The 17,628-nt window shown below is 51.4% G+C and overlaps 1 protein-coding gene across 1 annotated transcript; it reads left to right on the top strand.

The window, feature by feature from the left end:
* Nucleotides 1-792: 792 nt before the first annotated feature.
* TMIGD2 (transmembrane and immunoglobulin domain containing 2) lies at nt 793-17,048 on the top strand. Its single transcript, XM_075903023.1, has 5 exons — nt 793-1,135; nt 3,712-4,101; nt 11,362-11,400; nt 11,878-11,973; nt 14,396-17,048. The coding sequence occupies exons 1-5, from the start codon at nt 1,093-1,095 to the stop codon at nt 14,614-14,616; spliced, it is 789 nt and encodes a 262-aa protein (XP_075759138.1). The 5' UTR covers nt 793-1,092; the 3' UTR covers nt 14,617-17,048.
* Nucleotides 17,049-17,628: the final 580 nt, after the last annotated feature.

Genomic DNA, 17,628 nt, shown 5'->3' with positions numbered 1-17,628 from the left:
GAGAGATGACACAAACGGCCAATAGGGTGGCGGCAGAGAGATGTGACCAGTGGCCAGCAGGGCGGCAGTGGAGAGATGACACAAACGGCCAATAGGGTGGCGGCAGAGAGATGTGACCAGTGGCCAGCAGGGCGGCAGTGGAGAGATGACACAAACGGCCAATAGGGCGGCAGCAGAGAGATGAGACCAGCAGCCAATAGGGCGGCAGAGAGATGTGACCAGCAGCCAATAGGGCGGCAGAGAGATGTGACCAGCGGCCAGCAGGGCGGTGATGGAGAGATGTGACCAGCGGCCAGCAGGGCGGTGATGGAGAGATGTGACCAGCAGCCAATAAGGCGGCAGCAGAGAGATGAGACCAGCGGCCAGCAGGGTGGCAGCTGAGAGCAATGAGCAGGCGGGTGGCGAGTGACCAGCGGCGGGAGTAGGTTGCTTTTTTCCCTCTCCCCCCAGGATGGGAGGTGAACTCTGTGGTCCCACCTCTGAACCCTGGGTCTGCCCTGAGCAAGGGCAGCGCCTGGGAGTGGAGGGCAGAGCAGAGTTGGGCAGGTGGAGGGTGCCTTCGATTGTGGAGGTAAGAACCCGAGGGGGAAGGTCCCCCTCCACCTGCGTGGGAGCTTTTCCTCCTGGTTTGTACGGACCCTGTTCGTGGCATTTGCCCAATGAATGCCACGGGACTTCCCTCCCTTTTAAGAAATGTCTCTTCCACACTCAGGAGACTCTGTGCTGGCGAGTGGGGAAGCGTCGCCCCTCTGAGGCGCTGGAGTTGCTGGGTGGGGGCCCGAGCCAGTTCAGGGTTGGATGGATGGAGAGGAGCCCCTGGCAGAAGGGTGACAGTCAAACGAGGAGTGCATCCACCTGACCCCACTCAAGGGGCTGAGCTGCAGGCTGTCACTGCCTGCTCTCCGCTGAGTAAGTCATGCTGGCGCCGGCGGAGCCTGTGGCAGGAAGCTCAGTCTCTGCACAGCGCAGAGGTGGGGACCAGGGTTACAGGATGCACTGTCTCACGCTCGGCCAGATGGGCCAGGCGGGGACTTAGCGGCCGGTGCTGGAGACACCCGAGAGCCGGCTGAGATCCCTCCACCCCCCACTGCAATGGCGAGGCTGGCAGGATTTCTCCTCCCATTGCTCTCAGCAGGTGAGTGCCCCGTGCTCTCGCAGCCCCTGGCGTGTGGGGCTACGGTGTGGGTGTGTCTGGGGAGCAGGGCCTGCTTTTCAAGGCTCCAGACCAATGCAATCTGCAGTGCCTATTTGCTCCGCAGGGCCAACCAGCTCCAGGCCTGCCTGCCAGACAGGGCTCGGGGTGCCCCTCCTGGCTCCATCCTAACCGGTTTCCAAGGGGTCCGAAGCAGGAGGCAGGGAGCCCTCCGTGCTAGGGAGCGGCCATAGCAGAGATGCACCTTCCCGGAGGCAGGGAGTCATCACAGCCTGGCTTGGTGCCCACTGGGCCTTGCTACCATCTAGGCAGCCTCTAAGCAGATCTAAGTCCCACCCCCCAGACTCCCTAGCTTGGTCCAGCTAGGGCCCTGCTATCTCCCCGATCCTTGAGCATCTGCTGTACCGCTGCAGAGCCACGGGAAGGGCAGGAGACAGGCAAGGGAGAAGGGCCTGACCGTGAGGGACTTGGCTGCTGCAGCCTCCCTCCTTTCCTTCCCCTGCAACAGCCGTTTTGTCTCAACTTTCCCCAGGGGATAATTTACAGCTCCCCTACCTGCCCCCACCCCCAACCTGCCTAGCAACCTTTCTCCTGCTCTGTCGCCCTTTTGTTCCTGTTGCCCTGGTCCCAGCTGTTGGAGCGAGACCCCGCCCTGCCCCTCCCCTCCTCCTGTTAACCAAAGCCGAGTAATTTGGGTGTCTTCTGAAAGAAAAGCCCCATTTCTTCTAGGGCTCCTGCAGACCCTACCGGGCTACACATGCTGGCGAAATCTCTCTGGGGTGCCCAGGATGGCAGAGCTGCCAATACCCCCAGCTCGTCCCATGCCAGTGTGGTGTTATTATGCAGGGCCGAGGGGCCCGCCAAGGTCCGGGCCCACTGTGAGAAGGGAGAACAAACCCTGTTAAGCAGTTCCTGTTCCAAAGGATCTCAGGTGGAGAGGGGAATTAGCCTTCTTTGGGTTTCCACGTGAGGGTTTTTTCAGACATTTTGGGGGAAAAAAATCGAGGGAGTTTCCACCACTATGGACAATTTGGGAACATTTCTCCCCTTCGGTCCTCAATTTGGGGGAAAAAATAGAGTTTCCTACATTTTTGCCTGCCCAATTCTTTCCCCTTTCCTAGCCTACAAGCAATGAAATATGCAGTGGAAATTGCAGTCGTGGGCTGCTTTACCCAGGGTGGCCCCGGTCCTGTGACAGTGGGCAGGTGGGCCTCAGGGCATCTGCAGCAACCAGCTGGAGACAACGTTCCGGCGCTGTCACAGGATTGGGGCCACACTCTGTGTCTGCTCCGACCCTCATCAGTCATCCAGGGACTTAATATGAACATAGAATTACAGCGCACTAGAACTGGAAGGGACCTCGAGAGGTCATCAAGTCCAGTCCCCTGCCCTCCTGGCCAGACCAAGCTCTGTCTAGACCCTCCCTATTATGCGTTCAAATAGTCCCAGTGAGTTCTGTGAAGCTGCCTTCATGCAGAAAGTTAATTAGAGTCAGTGACGCGCTTGGGTAGCTGCCCAGGAGAGATTCAAATGCCACCCAGCTGATTAGGAGAGCACCCCAGTGCCCATAGCCAGCAGGGCGTGTTCCTACTGGTGGTGCACATCTGCACGTTCCTCGGTGCACCGAACAAAAGTGCATGGATGGAAAGAATTCAAGGGCACCTTGATTAGAATCATTGTGCCGGGAATCCTCGGAGCCTCTAGCTACAGACTCGGACCCCATAGTGCTTGGCACGGCACAAATACACAACAAAAAGTAGGGTGCAAGCACAAGGCTTTGCAGAATCGGGGCCTTTCTCAGCTGCTGCATCTGGGGCAGGGACGCCTGGGGATGTTTAGGGGTTTTGCAAAACTGCTGCTCCTCTTTTGTAGGGTTTTATACAATTTAACCCTCCCCTCCTGACAAATTCATTTCTAACTAGCCTTAGTCCCAGACTAAGCAACTAATCCCAGGTTGGATTCTGCCCTCTGTGACACCTGCGCTTGAGCCGGCGTAACGCATGGTGCCGAGCCCAGAACTTACCCCTGCTCTGCTTCTGGGCATGAGACACACAGGATCAGGCTTTCAGACCACTGGTGCCTGGGCGGATGCACCGGCAGGGCCTGTTCTTTGGGGACAGGACGGGGGCAGCTGCTCCGTTCTGGCAAAAAGGCAGCACTGGAATGGCTGGTTGTCAGGCATGAAGCTGTCCTGACAGTGTCCCGATGGTGGCAAGCAGGTGGGACCTCAGAACTGATGCCGTTAACGGAAGGAGTTCAGTCCAACGGTGCTGTTACCTAGTGGTTAGAGCAGGAGGCAACGTGTCAAGACTCCTGGGTTCCATGCCTGGTACTGGGAGTGAGACCGTAGTGATTAGGACGGCATGGGGGAGGACTGGGAGTCAGGACTCCAGGGCTTTGCACCAGCTGGGTCTAGCATAAGTCATTCCTGGCTTTGTGCCTCAGTTTCTCTGTCTGTCAAATGAGGGTGGTATAACCCACCTTTGGGACGTGCTTTGAGATCTCTACGTGGCTGTTGTTGGAGGGGTTTCTATCTCCTGTCCCTTCCCCCCCCTCAGCCTCCCTTCTTGGAGCCACGGAGAAAAACGAGTCCCTGCAGGTGAAGCAGGATCCTCCCCAGATCCAGGCCTGGCCAGGGGACTCGGTGGAGCTGCCCTGCCAGATCCTCACGGCGAAGCCCTGGGCTCGGCTCCGAGTTGAGTGGCAGCAGGACAATGACTTGAAGACTCTCTGTTGGGTGCTGCTGTACAACGGCAGCGCCTCCAATTGCTGCAGGGGTCCGGGGGGCTGTGACTCCCGCTTCGGCTTCACGTGGCACCCCCCGACATTCACCCTGTGGATGGGCAACGCCAGCACCGGCGACGCGGGGCGGTACGTGTGCCTGGTCACGCTGGAGATCCCGGAGATTCTGAAGGCCGAGGGCAACGGGACCATACTGAATATCTCAGGTAGGAGGGCAGGGGAGCTGCCAGGCCAAAGGGGGGGAGCAACGGCAAGTCCCGGGGGAGCCAGGTCAGGGCTCAGCACAAACAGGAACAGCCCCGGATAAGTGTTTGTTTGGGGGGAGTGATCCTAAATGAATGGGGCAGCATCTAAAGCCTGCTCCCTTTAAGAAGGGGGCCTGTTTTTTAAAGCCCCCCGTGCTGCAAGGGCCCCTCTCCTCCCCCCGGCTGCACCCCAGAGCGTGGCACTGGACAGGGGTCCCTCCATCCCCCTCTCTGGCAGGATGTGAGGTTTCTCAGGGGCTGCTCTTCCGTTCTCATGTGCCACCCACGGCACGTCGGCAGCATGAGTTGCTGAAACCACAAGGCAAGACCGCCATCCTGCAGCTCCGTCAGCTGCCTCTCTCGCCCCACGGCAGGCTGCATGTCCCTCTGACTGGCCTTGTGGGCCCCCCTGCCCTGTGGCTTTGCACCCTGCCCTCTTCCTGCCTCATCCCTGGGAGCCAGGCCCCCTTTCTCTGCCTGCTCGCCACACACGGCAGACTGTGTCTGTGCACACCTGCCAGGCCCCACGTGGCCACTCCCTGAGCACCCCCACCTCATCTTATGCCCGCTGCATCAGGGATACCATTTCAGATGGGGGCGTGATGGGAGGGGAAGCGAGTGAGCGCATGGGAGGGGTAGCTGAGGACAGAGGCGTCAGCAGAGTTACTAAGCATGTTCAGTACAAGCCAAGCACTAAATAGGGGCGGGGGGCACCAAGCCCATTCACCCCCCCCCCCACACACACACTTCGTCTCTATCCAGGGGCTACTAAAGCACTGGAAAACTCTACTTTTTCGGCAGACAACTTAGCACGTAGCTGCCAGGAGCACTGTGACTAATTAACATAAGAACATAAGAATGGCCATACAAAGGTCCTTCCAGCCCAGTACCCTGTCTGCCGACAGTGGCCAATGCCAGGTGTCCCAGAGGGAGTGAACCGAACAGGTAATGATCAAGTGATCTCTCTCCTGCCATCCATCTCCACCCTGACAAACAGAGGCTAGGGACACCATTCCTTACCCATCCTGGCTAATAGCCATTAATGGACTTAACCTCCATGAATTTATTTAGTTCTTTTTTAAACCCTGTTATAGTCCTCGCCTTCACAGCCTCCTTAGGCAAGGAGTTCCACAGATTGATTATGCGCTGTGTGAAGGAGAACTTCCTTTCATTTGTTTTAATCCTACGGCCCTTTAATTTCATTTGGTGGCCCCTAGTTCTTATATGATAGGAACAAGTAAATAACTTTTCCTTATTCACTTTCTCCACACCACTCATGATTTTATAGACCTCTATCTCTCTTAGTCTCCTCTTTCCCAAGCTGAAAAGTCCTAGTCTCTTTAATCTCTCCTCATTTAGGACCCATTCCAAACCCTTAATAATTTTAGTTGCCCTTCTCTGAACCTTTTCTAATGCCAGTATATCTTTTTTGAGATGAGGAGACCACATCTGTACACAGTATTCAAGATGTGGGAGTACCATGGATTTATATAAGGGCAATAAGATATTCTCTGTCTTATTCTCTATCCATTTTTTAATAATTCCTAACGTCCTGTTTGCTTTTTTGACTGCCGTTGCACACTGCATGGACATTTTCAGAGAACTATCCATGATGACTACAAGATCTCTTTCCTGATTAGTTGTAGCTAAATTAGCCCCCATCATACTGTACGTATAGTTGGGGTTATTTTTTCCAATGTGCATTACTTTTCATTTATCCACATTAAATTTCATTTGCCATTTTGTTGCCCAGTCACTTAGTTTGGCGAGATCTTTTTGAAGTTCTTCACAGTCTGCTTTGGTCTTAACTACCTTGAGCGGTTTAGATTCGTCTGCAAACTTTGCCACCTCACTGCTTACCCCTTTTTCTAGATCATTTATGAATAAGTTGAATAGGATTGGTCCTAGGACAGACCATTGGGGAACATCACTAGTTACCCCTCTCCATTCTGAAAATTTACCATTTATTCCTACCCTTTGTTTTCTGTCTTTTAACCAGTTCTCAATCCATGTAAGGATCTTCCTTCTTATCCCATGGCAACTCAATTTATGTAAGAGCCTTTGGTGAGGGACCTTGTCAAAGGCTTTCTGGAAATCTAAGTACACTATATCTACTGGATCCCCCTTGTCCACATGTTTGTTGTCCCCTTCAAAGAACTCTAATAGATTAGTAAGCCATGATTTCCCTTTACAGAAACCATGTTGACTTTTGCCGACCAATTATATTCTTCTACGTGCCTGACAATTTTATTCTTTACTATTGTTTCAACTAATTTGACGGGTACTGACGTTAGACTTACTGTCTGTAATTGCCGGGATCGCCTCTAGAGCCCTTTTAAAATATTGGCATTACATTAGCTATTTTCCAGTCATTGGCTACAGAAGCTGATTTAAAGGATCGGTTACAAACCATAGTTAATAGTTCTGCAATTTCACATTTAAGTTCTTTCAGAGCTCTTGGGTGAATGCCATCTGGTCCTGGTGACTTGTTACTGTTAAGTTTATCCATTAATTCCAAAATCTCCTCTAATGACACTTCAATCCGTGACGAGTCCTCAGATTTGTCACCTACAAAGGACGGGTCAGGTTTGGGAATCTCCCTAACATCCTCAGCTGTGAAGACTGAAGCAAAAAATTCATTTAGTGTCTCCGCAATGACTTTATCGTCTTTAAGTTCTCCTTTTGTATCTCGATCGTCCAGGGGCCCCACTGGCTGTTTAGCCGGCTTCCTGCTTCTGATGTATTTAAAAAACATTTTGTTATTACCTTTTGAGCTTTTGGCTAGCTGTTCTTCAAACTCCTTTTTGGCTTTTCTTATTACATTTTTACACTTAATTTGGCAGTGTTTATGTTCCTTTCTATTTTCCTTACTAGGATTTGACTTCCACTTTTTAAAAGTTGTCTTTTTATCTTTCATTGCTTCTTTTACATGGTTGTTAAGCCACAGTGACTCTTTTTTAGTTCTTTTATTTTGTTTTTTAATTTGGGGTATACATTTAAGTTGGGCCTCTATTATGGTGTCTTTGAAAAGTGTCCATGCAGCTTGCAGGGATTTTGCTCTAGTCACTGTACCTTTTAATTTCTGTTTAACTAACCTCCTCATTTTTGCATAGTTCCCTTTTCTGAAATTAAATGCCACAGTGTGGGGCTGCTGACGTGTTCTTCCCACCACAGGAATGTTAAATGTTATTATATTATGGTCACTATTTCCAACCCGTCCTGTTATAGTTACCTCTTAGACCAGATCCTGCGCTCCACTCAGGACTAAATCGAGAATTGCCTCTTCCCTTATGGATTCCTGTACCAGCTGCTCCAAGAAGCAGTCGTTTAAGGTATCAAGAAATTTTGTCTTTGCAATTCATCCTGAGGTGACATGTAGGCACTCAGAATGGGGATAATTGAAATCACCCACTATTATTGAGTTCTTTATTTGAATAGCTTCTCTAATCTCCCTTAGCATTTCATCGTCACTATCACTGTCCTGGTCACGTGATCGATAATAGATCCCTACTGTTATATTCTTATTAGAGCATGGAATTACTATTCATAGAGATTCTATGGAACATGTTGATTCATTGAAGATTTGTACTTCATTTGAGTCTACATTTTCTTTCACATATAGTGCCACTCCTGCACCTGCACAACCTGCTCCCTCCTTCCGATATATTTTGTACCCTGGAATGATTGTGTCCCATGGATTGTCCTCACTCCATTAGTTAATTCCTATATAAAAGAAAGAAAATGAAATAAATATTAGACCCGCTCAGCTCTAACGCTAATATATTCTGACATCTTGTGGTAAGTCCCTTAAAGCAATGATGCTCAACCTTTTTAAATTTGTGACCCACAGGGGCAGAAAAATTTTGGTTGACCAAAAAGAAAGCACCAACCGGAACATTTTGTTGTGGCCACTTTAATTTAAAGCAGCGATCTGCTCCCCTGCCACTCCCCCCACCCCCACTGTGCATACATCAGGTGCTGAGCCAGAAAAACAAAATGGCGGCTGGCCCGGCACTGAGACCCCCCAGGAAGACAGCCGTGACCCCCAAGGGGGTCACAACCCATGGGTTGCGCATTGCTGCCTTAAGGGATGACCAGATCTGCATACAGCATTCAAGATGTGGGCATACAATGACTTTATATAGTGGCAATATGGTATTTTGTCTTGTTATCTGTTCCTTTCCTAATGTTTCAGACTATTCCGTCAGCTTTTTCATTTTTAGATTGCCACTGCACATTGAGCAGATGTTTCCATAAGGATTCCAAGATCTCTTTCTTGAGTGGTACCAGCTATTTTACACCCCATCAGTTTTGTATCTATAGTTGGGATTACATTTCACCATGTGCATTACTTTACATAAGAACATAAGAACGGCCGTACTGGGTCAGACCAAAGGTCCTTCTAGCCCAGTATCCTGTCTGCCGTCAGTGGCCAGCACCAGGTGCCCCAGAGAGGGTGGACCGAAGACAATGATCAAGCAATTTGTCTTCTGCCATCTCTCTCCAACCTCTGACAAACAGAGGCCAAGGACACCATTTTATCCCCTGACTAATAGCCTTTTATGGACCTAACCTCCATGAAATTATCTAGCTTCTTTTTAAACTCTATTATAGTCCTAGCCTTCACAGCCTCCTCTGGCAAGGAGTTCCACAGGTTGACTACACGCTGTGTAAAGAAGAACTTTATTTTATTAGTTTTAAACCTGCTACCCATTAATTTCATTTGGTGTCCTCTAGTTCTTCTATTTAGGGAACTAATAAATAACTTTTCTTTATCGGCCCTCTCCACACCACTCATGATTTTATAGACCTCTATCATATCCCCCCTCAGTCTCCTCTTTTCTAAACTGAAAAGTCCCAGTTGCTTTAACCTCTCCTCATATGGGACCCGTTCCAAACCCCTAATCATTTTAGTTGCCCTTTTCTGAACCCTTTCCAAGGCCAAAATATCTTTTTTGAGGTGAGGAGACCACATCTGTACACAGTATTCAAGATGTGGCCGTACCATAGTTTTATACAGGGGCAGTAAGATATTCTGGGTCTTATTTTCTATCCCTTTCCTAATAATTCCTAGCATCCTATTTGCCTTTTTGACCACCGCTGCACATTGTGTGGAAGTTTTCAGAGAAATGTCCACGATAACTCCAAGATCTCTTTCCTGATTTGTCATAGCCCCCATCATACTGTACGTATAGTTGGGGTTATTTTTCCCGATGTGCATTACTTTACACTTATCCACATTAAATTTCATTTGCCATTTTGTTGCCCAATCACTCAGTTTGGTGAGATCTTCTTGGAGTCCCTCACAGTCTGCTTCTGTCTTGACTATCCTAAACAGTTTGGTATCATCTGCAAACTTTACCACCTCACTGCTTACCCCTTTCTCCAGATCATTTATGAATAGATTGAAAAGGATTGGTCCCAGGACTGACCCTTGGGGGACACCACTAGTTACCCCTCTCCATTCTGAAAATTTACCATTTACTTTGCCCTTATCAACACTGAAATCCATCTGCCCTTGTGTGGTCCAGTCACCTAGTTTTGTGAGATCCCTTTGTAACTCTTTGCGGTCAGCTTTGGATGATTCCCTGTTTACCCCCTTTTCAAGATCATGTATAAGTTTAACACAGTGATCCAAATGCAGATCCCTGCAGCACAACACTCATTCCTACTCCTTTCCCCCCCTTATCTTCTAAGTGGCGTACCCAGCAATGTTTTCACGATGATCGAACGTTCCTTCAGTGACAGGAGCGCTCAGCCTTTTGTTATTCTTAATGAACCCGCCTCCCTCTCTTATAACCAGCTCCCTGCCCCAACGGGAGAGCTGCAAGCAGCTCAAACTCTGTTGCATTTAAAACTGCCTCTGGAGCCAGGACCTGGGCTTGAAGCAGAACTCAGGTATGGAATCCAGGGGTTCCAACTTCAGGGGGGGCTGCCCCCTTAGCCTCCCATAAAAGTTGCCCTTGTTCTGCATCCCATGTGCCCTAATCTGATACCCTGGGATGCCTGGTGTCCTCTGCCCTCTTCCCCTTACATGCCTAGCCCACACTGTGCTCTGCCCTCTGATACTGACCTGCCCTTGTGTTCTGCCCCCTTGGGTGCTGTCGTTGCTGTCACTGGGGTTTTGTCCATAGTCTGAGGTCTCTGGTGGCATCCAGGCTCGTCTCTAAAAGGATTCAACTTAACAGGGCTCTTCCCCTGCCCTGCTTCCCAGCCAGGGGTCGCTGAGAAAACATGCACCAAGCCTACTAGGGGAGTGGCTCCCAGTTTGGGGCTGCCTGGAACCTGCAAACGATTCCCCCACTGGGCACCCTGTGGCCAATTAAAAAGGAACACAGATGGCCTGGGTGCTAATGGCTGGCTGGTCCTCAATGAGCTCCCTGCAGCTCATTTGCCCCATCCCCAGCTGCCCAGCCCCCTCAGCATCCCACTGGGGCACCGGGGGGAGGGGAAGTCAGCCAACTCCAGCCTGGCATTGACGTCAGCCCGGCCCATAAGCTGGGCTCGCGCGCCGCTGCTGTCACGGCACGTCGCCATGGTGACTTCATTGGCCACAATGAATTTCTCGCTTTGCGTTGTTGCTGCAGAAATATCTGACGTGGTGGCACGTTCCCATCCAAAGCCAGTCTGGCTAATTTAACCCACACACTGAGCACGGGGGTGTCTGGCAGCTCGGGGCCTGGTCTAGCCGTAAGCCCCTCCTTGAATCACAGGCTGGTCTTCAAATAATGGCCACTGAGTTGCAGACAAAATTCGGGACGTGACGGAAAAATACAAATGGGCCTATATTAATAGTGGCACAGACCTATTCGTTTTAGAAGAATTTGCCGGAGTGATAGATACGCGCAAGGGTTCCATTATCCCTGCAAATGTCTTTGGGAACCAGACTTTTTTGCTGCAATTCCACTACATTCATTAAACAAAAACATGGAGGCACCAACACAAGATGAAACTCCAAAGGCTCGAGTCTCCCCACAGCCGCTGTGGAACTGGAGGTCAGTCACCGGAGCCTTTTCCGTGTTGCCGGCGTTGAGTGGCCGTGCAGCGCTCATGGCTCCCTCCACACGGCTGAACACTGTGCCGAGCTACGTACGCTAACTCAGACCCAAGTGGCGGGGGAGCCTCCTAGGTCGGGACCCGCGATTACCGCAGGAGTGCGAGTGAGGAAGGGCCTGTCCCAGGGGAAGCCGCCCAGTGACGTGTGTTTATTTCTCTCTACAGCGGCAGGAGAAGGTGGTGCTCTGAGGAATCTCATCGGAGGTGAGCGGCGTTAAACCTGTAGGATAACACCCATCACACCCACCCAGGCCTCCTGCTGGGGGTCACGTTCCTCCAGGCCGCCCCGGCCTTGCCCCTCCGTGGGACCCTGCTCACACCCACCCAAAGCTCTCCGTGGCCTCCTGATCTTTCCCAGCTACACATGGGCCAGGGTCAGAGCACCTGGGCCAGGCCCTTACTTGATCTAGGAACATCGCTTTGGCCTCCAAAGTCGGGAGTCCCCTGTCTGCTCCCACCTGGCCCAGCCCCAGGCGGTTCCCATGGCAATGAGAGAGAGCATCCCCCCAGAACATGGTGCCTCAGCCAGGAGCCACTGCTGCCATCGAGGCATGAGACCAGGCCCGCACCTCCCCTCGGATGGGGCTGCCTGTCTCCAGGAGCAGGTGCAGGGGGTGTGTGTGGGGGGGGGGGGCACCCTGCTTCAGGGCGGAGGCTGATGGCTCTGCCCTGCTGTTTCAGATCCAGTGTTCTGGCTGGGACTGGCTGGCGGCCTGGCCGTGGTTGGGCTGCTGCCTGCTGTGATCTGCTGCTACAAACACAAGTGCAGAAATCCAGGTAACGGAGCCCCCCGGAGACGGAGCGGGGACCCTGCACTCACAGGGGCGAGCTGGCGGAGAGACCGCCAGGCCGGGGGAGGAGGGGGGAGGACCCCAAGGATCCGGGACTGCGATGAGCACCCCCGTGTCTGCGGGAGATACCTGGGCAGATCCCAGCTGTTCTACCTACACCACTGGGCGATGCTGCCCTCCGGCCGCTGCAGACTGCCGGGACTGTTGAAAAAGCCGTGTCCGCGGGAGCCGGCAAGAGGGCGGCTGGATAAATTCAGATCCACTTTCTCTTCTTTTGCGCCTGCTTGGTACATCAGCTTCCTGCAGCCCTCCCTCTTTCTGCGGCGCAGCTGGTGCAAAGCAGGCAGGGGTGAGCTGGGGTCTGCCTGGCTGGGGGGATGCTGCTCTTCCTTGAGGCAGGATCCCAGGGGACCCAGTGCGGCCGCTAGAGGGACACCCTGCCCCACAGTTATTAAAAGCCGTAGGGTGTATTTACCAACAGTGGAAAGCAGCCGTTCGCCCCGGGTATCTTGTGCTGGTTCCATTCTGCTTCTTGAAAATCCCCCCCCCCCCCCACACACACTCCTCCAGCTCATCCAGATACAAGAGCCTTTTCCCTGTCCAAAGTGGCCATGTAGTGTTGCAGCTTGTCCCGCCCCACGCTGGGCTGCCTTCGAGGGGGCAGGAGAATTCATTCCTGTCTGTAGTATTTGTGAATAAGTCTGAAGCTCCTCCAGGAGGGAAAACCTTGGGGTCCTGGAAGATCATTTCCTTTTCACACAGCGCATAGTCAACCTGTGGAACTCCTTGCCAGAGGAGGCAGTGAAGGCTAGAACTATTACAGAGTTTAAAAAGAAGCTAGATAATTTCATGGACAGGGCTCGACAAATAATGTAATCTACTCACCCGTGGCGAGTAGATTACAACCCGGAAGAGCTGGCAGAGAGAGATCTGCACATGTGCAGAGTGCAGAACCGCGTGACTGGCGAGCAGGGCTCGCCGCCGCTTGACGAGCCCTGTTCATGGAGGTTAGGTCCATAAAAGGCTATTAGCCAGGGGATAGAATTGGTGTCCCTGGCCTCTGTTTGTCAGAGGCTGGAGATGGATGGCACGAGACAAATCTCTTAATCATTGTCTTTGGTCCTCCCCCTCTGGGGCACCTGGCGCTGGTCACTATTGGCAGACAGGCTACCGGGCTAGATGGACCTTTGGTCTGACCCAGTACGGCCGTTCTTATGTTCTCATGTTCTTATGTTTGGCTCTGGCTGGGGCCTGGCTGGGTGGTTTCCAATAGGAGGAGAGATTGAGGATACGAGTCAGGTATCTCTTTGGTGTCCACAAAGCCCTGTTTCCTGAACACAGGAGGAAAAAAACACCGCCACGCAGGTCGCTTGCTCATAGAAGCATAGAAACATAGAACACTAGAACTGGAAGGGATCTCACGAGATCATCAAGTCCAGTCCCCTGCCGTCACGGCAGGACCAAGCACTGTCTGTATCATCCTTGAATAGATGTCTGTCTAACCTGCCTTTAAATATCTCCAATGATGGAGATACCACAACCTCCCTAGGTAATTTATGCCAGTGTTTCACCACCCTGACAGAAAGTTTTTCCTAATGTCCCTTGCTGAAGTTTAAGCCCCTTGCTTCTTGTCCTATTCTCAGAGGCCAAGGAGAACAATTTCCCCCCCCCTTCCCCGGCTACGTCTAGACTGCAAGCCTCTTTCGAAAAAGAGCATCAAGACTACAACCAGTACTTTCGAACAAACAAGCCACTTTTTCGAAAGAGAGCACCCAGGCAGTCCGGATGCTCTCTTTCGAAAAAGCACAGTTTGCATGACATAGCGCCTTTTTTCATGAGAGCACTTTCGAAAAAAGGCGTAATTCCTTGTCAAACGAGGTTTTCCATCGTCGAAAAAAACTGCCATGTTCTTTCAATTTACTTTCGAAAGAATGTGGCAGCAGTCTAGACGCAGGGGACGTTTTTTCGAAAAAAGGCCACTTTTTAAAAAAAAAACCCTGTAGTCTAGACACACCCCTTTTAGATACCTAAGCTAGCCTTGCCAAATGTCCTATGCCCCATGGAGGCCTCTCAATGCCATGCTCACAACATCTTCTCTTGATCGCTGCTGTCTTTTGGCCTCTCTCGCATACACAGCTTACCAAGCAATCTCCTGGTCCCTCTGTTTGCACCCTGTCCCAGGGAAACGCCTCAGACCACAAGGCTTAGCTCTGCACAGGAGCTGCCATGTGGTCGATTGCCTTGGGTGGTGGCTTCTACCTCCAGCTCTCTCACTCCGCAAAAGGGCTTCATTGCTCCTTCCTGTGAGGCTGCAGGAAGAATGCTTAGCACATGCAGTGGCTTTGTCACCGTCCATGTTTGACAGCCGCCATTAATGCTTTCTGTCATAACATCTGCTTGGAATCCAGGGCAGCAAATCTACGTGAACGTACTGTACCGCCAAAAGCAAGCAGAGAAGAAAGCTGGTGACCAAGCCCAAAGCAAGATGAAGCAGAGCAGCATCTACACCCTGGAGTTCCAGGGTGGGGGTCACAGCCGCAAGCCTCCAGTTGCGGGACAGAGCCCTATTCCCACGAAAGCTCCCAAGCAAGCTTCCTCCTTCCAGCAAAGGGCAACAAAAAGGCCATGAAGAGCTGCACAGAGCTGCCCTCTCTGCTTCTGTGATCCCCTCTCCAAGCGGATCTTGGACCTGCCTCTCACTTGGGTTAATGCTACCCCCGTGCTCCGGGAGAGATCCAAGTGGAGGGACTGAGAGGCACTGGGAAGCCAAGAGGTGGAATTGCAAAGAGGAAAGTGTTTGGTTTGTTTGCTATGGCCGGGGGAAGAGCAAGTGCAGAGTTGGGGGAGAGGCCAGGAAGGGGAGAGCATTGAATTCAAATCCTCGTCTCCAAAATATACATCTGGGCCTCGGAGCCTTAAAACCCCACCTCTCCTCTGTCAAGGGAGCACAGGGACTTTCCCCCATGTCCAACGTTACCTCTAATCTTTTCCATCCATGTGCAAATTTTTCATCTGTGTGGAATAAATTTTATGTGCACAAATGCACATGTGAATGTGCACCATCCGCCGTGGGCACTCTGCTAATCAGCTGGGAGGCATCTGGCTCTCTCCTGAGTGGCCGCACACATGCACAGCTTACAGGGAGCACTGCCCCGTATCCTCTGGGCCCTTGTGTTGGAGTCACCCTGCAAGAGAGGGAAACCCTACTGGCCAAGAGGAAATCGGTGCATGCAATCCTGCCTCTGTGGAAATCAATGGCAAATTTCCTAGCGAGCTGACTAGGGACCAGGCCCATGTCTGCCTCTCCCTGGTAGCAAGTGAGGTGCCAGACATGAAGGCACGGTGGTGCTGTGGTCCATCTCAACACTGCTCCTCTGTCCTCTTGACATCTGGCATTTGACAGCCACCTGCTAGCGCGGACCTGCTGGGCTGATGGATAACATGGGTACCGCTTCTCATTCAGCCCCACAGCTTGGTGGGGAGTTGGTCCTGTCACCCAGGGGGGTAGGAGAGCCCTCTTGAGATGGGGACTACCTGGGTTGCCCAATTAAGGGTTCAGGCTCCAGGAATTGCCTCTCTTGGGCCTCATGTCTCTCCCCTGCCGGACTGGGGCTTTTAAGCTGCACGGTTCCCCGTGATGTCCCAGCAAGCTGGTCCACTTGAAGGCCGGCACCCGGACTTTGCTTTCTCCCTGAGGGCTAGCAGCAAGGGGCCAGCAGTTATAAGTCACCCTCCCCACCCCCGTTCTACTTAGTTCTTCAGGCAAAGGCATGTCTGAGTGAACAGAGAAACGTCTTATGGGGCCCCAGAAGGTCGTTCCACAAGGGACTCTGGGACAGAGGTGCCTGTCCACGGGCTGGCTCAGCAAGACGGCCCTGAGGCAGTTTAAACCCAAAAGCCCTTGCTTTGCTGATATCTGGAAAAACCAGTTGAACCAGTCCATGCCAGCTGTGTGCGTGCGTGAGCGAGCGTGCAGCACGTCTCTGGAGGTGTTTGTAACCCCCGTGATTCACAGTCTCCCTTCCCGGCCTGGCAGAGCTGTGGCCACCGCCCCCTGCAACTGCTGCCATGCTAGGTTAAGGAGGTTTTTGTCCTGTGGCATGATCTTTCATGAACAGTCTTTCATTCCTAGAGCCTCTAGGACAATCCTGGAGGCCAAGCAACCCTGCTTTGGCCTGGCACATACCCCAGTCATACATGTAACGCAATATGGTCTCCAAAGATCACATGTGCAGGTGCAATATGTCCCACATTTTACAGGTAAAAAGCACATAGCAAGGAAATATTTGTGAATAGAGCGTTGGCGTCGGTTCAGCAGCAGCTATGCCACTAACTCACTGTGTGATCTTGGAGTCATTACTGTCCGTGCCCGTGCCTCAGTTTCTCCAGCGGTGATGTGGGTATAATTCCTACCCACTTTCTGGTCCTTCCGATCCTTGGATGAAAGATGCTTTTGTAAATGCAATATTGTGATTACTAATAATTGTATCACTCTGTACAATGAAGGGAAGGTGTACTCATGTAACACAAGTCTTAATATATGGAGATATACCTATCTCATAGAACTGGAAGGGACCTTGGGAGGTCATTGAGTCCAGTCCCCTACCCTCATGGCAGAACCAGGTACCATCCCTAACAGATTTGCCCAGATTTCTATTTGGCCCCCTCAAGGATTGAACTCACGAACTTGGGTTTAGCAGGCCAATGCTCAAGCCACTGAGCTATGCCTCCCCTGCAAAGACTCTGAAAGTCTTTGGCAGCTGCCCTCTCTTGGACACGCGCCAGCTTGTTCAGACGCAGGCCGGTTTTGGTGGCCTTTTGGAGCGTATGTGTGAGGTTTGTAGTGTTCAAATAAAAGCAGGCGTGTTGCTCCAACAAGCAAAACCGTGGAGAGAGAGGGTAAGGAATGGGTTTCAGGCTCTTTTCTGCCTCTTCTGATGTATCAAGAGGTCCTGAAAGTAGACCTGGATAAACAATGGATTTTTTTCAGTTCACTGGTGATTCCGGGGGGAAAGAAGCAGATCAAACTGGCACAAACCTTTTTCATAATTTTCCAGAAAAACCAAAATCGAAGAAAATGTTACGTTGAAGTGGAATGTTTCAGCAAATAAACCATTTTTCTGAAAAATGTTGCCTAGCTTTACCAAACCGCTTTATTTAAAGTGCATTTCCCCCTCTTTCTTGCTTACATCAGGAATTGATTTTTTTTTCTTTCTTTGTGTCCTGACAGGCTTTGTGTAGCAAAAGAAAGCTGAGAGAATCATAGGGAAGTGAAATTTGACTCCATGTGGAAGGGATTTTTTGTTTGTTTGTTTCCAGCCTGGTTAAAAGTCTTTATTTATTTATTTATTTGGTCAACATATTTAACTCACGTGCCTAGTGAACAGTGGAGTGGAAAGCACTTCAGGTTAATGTCAATACCCCATCAGCTCAATTACAGGCAGAGAAAGCCTTGACTACGCATCTTCAGCTCTTCCCAGGAGTTCTTTTAGCTACCTAAGGGAAGACCAGACTTAACCTCTGCAAGGCACAGACAAGTGCCAACAAGCAAAACCACATGCAAACTAAAACACGGGCAGGCTTTATAAAGGGGCAGTGCTCCATTTAGACTCTTTGTAGGTCTCCTCAGGGTTTCACCGGC

This window comes from Pelodiscus sinensis, chromosome 19 (genome assembly GCF_049634645.1).
Source record: "Pelodiscus sinensis isolate JC-2024 chromosome 19, ASM4963464v1, whole genome shotgun sequence".
Lineage (NCBI taxonomy): Eukaryota > Metazoa > Chordata > Testudines > Trionychidae > Pelodiscus > Pelodiscus sinensis.
This window is presented reverse-complemented; position numbering and strand designations above follow the sequence as displayed.

What these genes read in the sequence shown, in the direction of transcription:
- TMIGD2 (XM_075903023.1), top strand. Translation starts at nt 1,093, where the DNA reads ATGGCGAGGCTGGCAGGATTTCTCCTCCCATTGCTCTCAGCAG. An exon ending in CCTCCCATTGCTCTCAGCAG is followed by an intron (nt 1,136 to 3,711) that starts GTGAGTGCCCCG and finishes CCCCCCCCTCAG; the next exon opens with CCTCCCTTCTTGGAGCCACG. An exon ending in GACCATACTGAATATCTCAG is followed by an intron (nt 4,102 to 11,361) that starts GTAGGAGGGCAG and finishes TTCTCTCTACAG; the next exon opens with CGGCAGGAGAAGGTGGTGCT.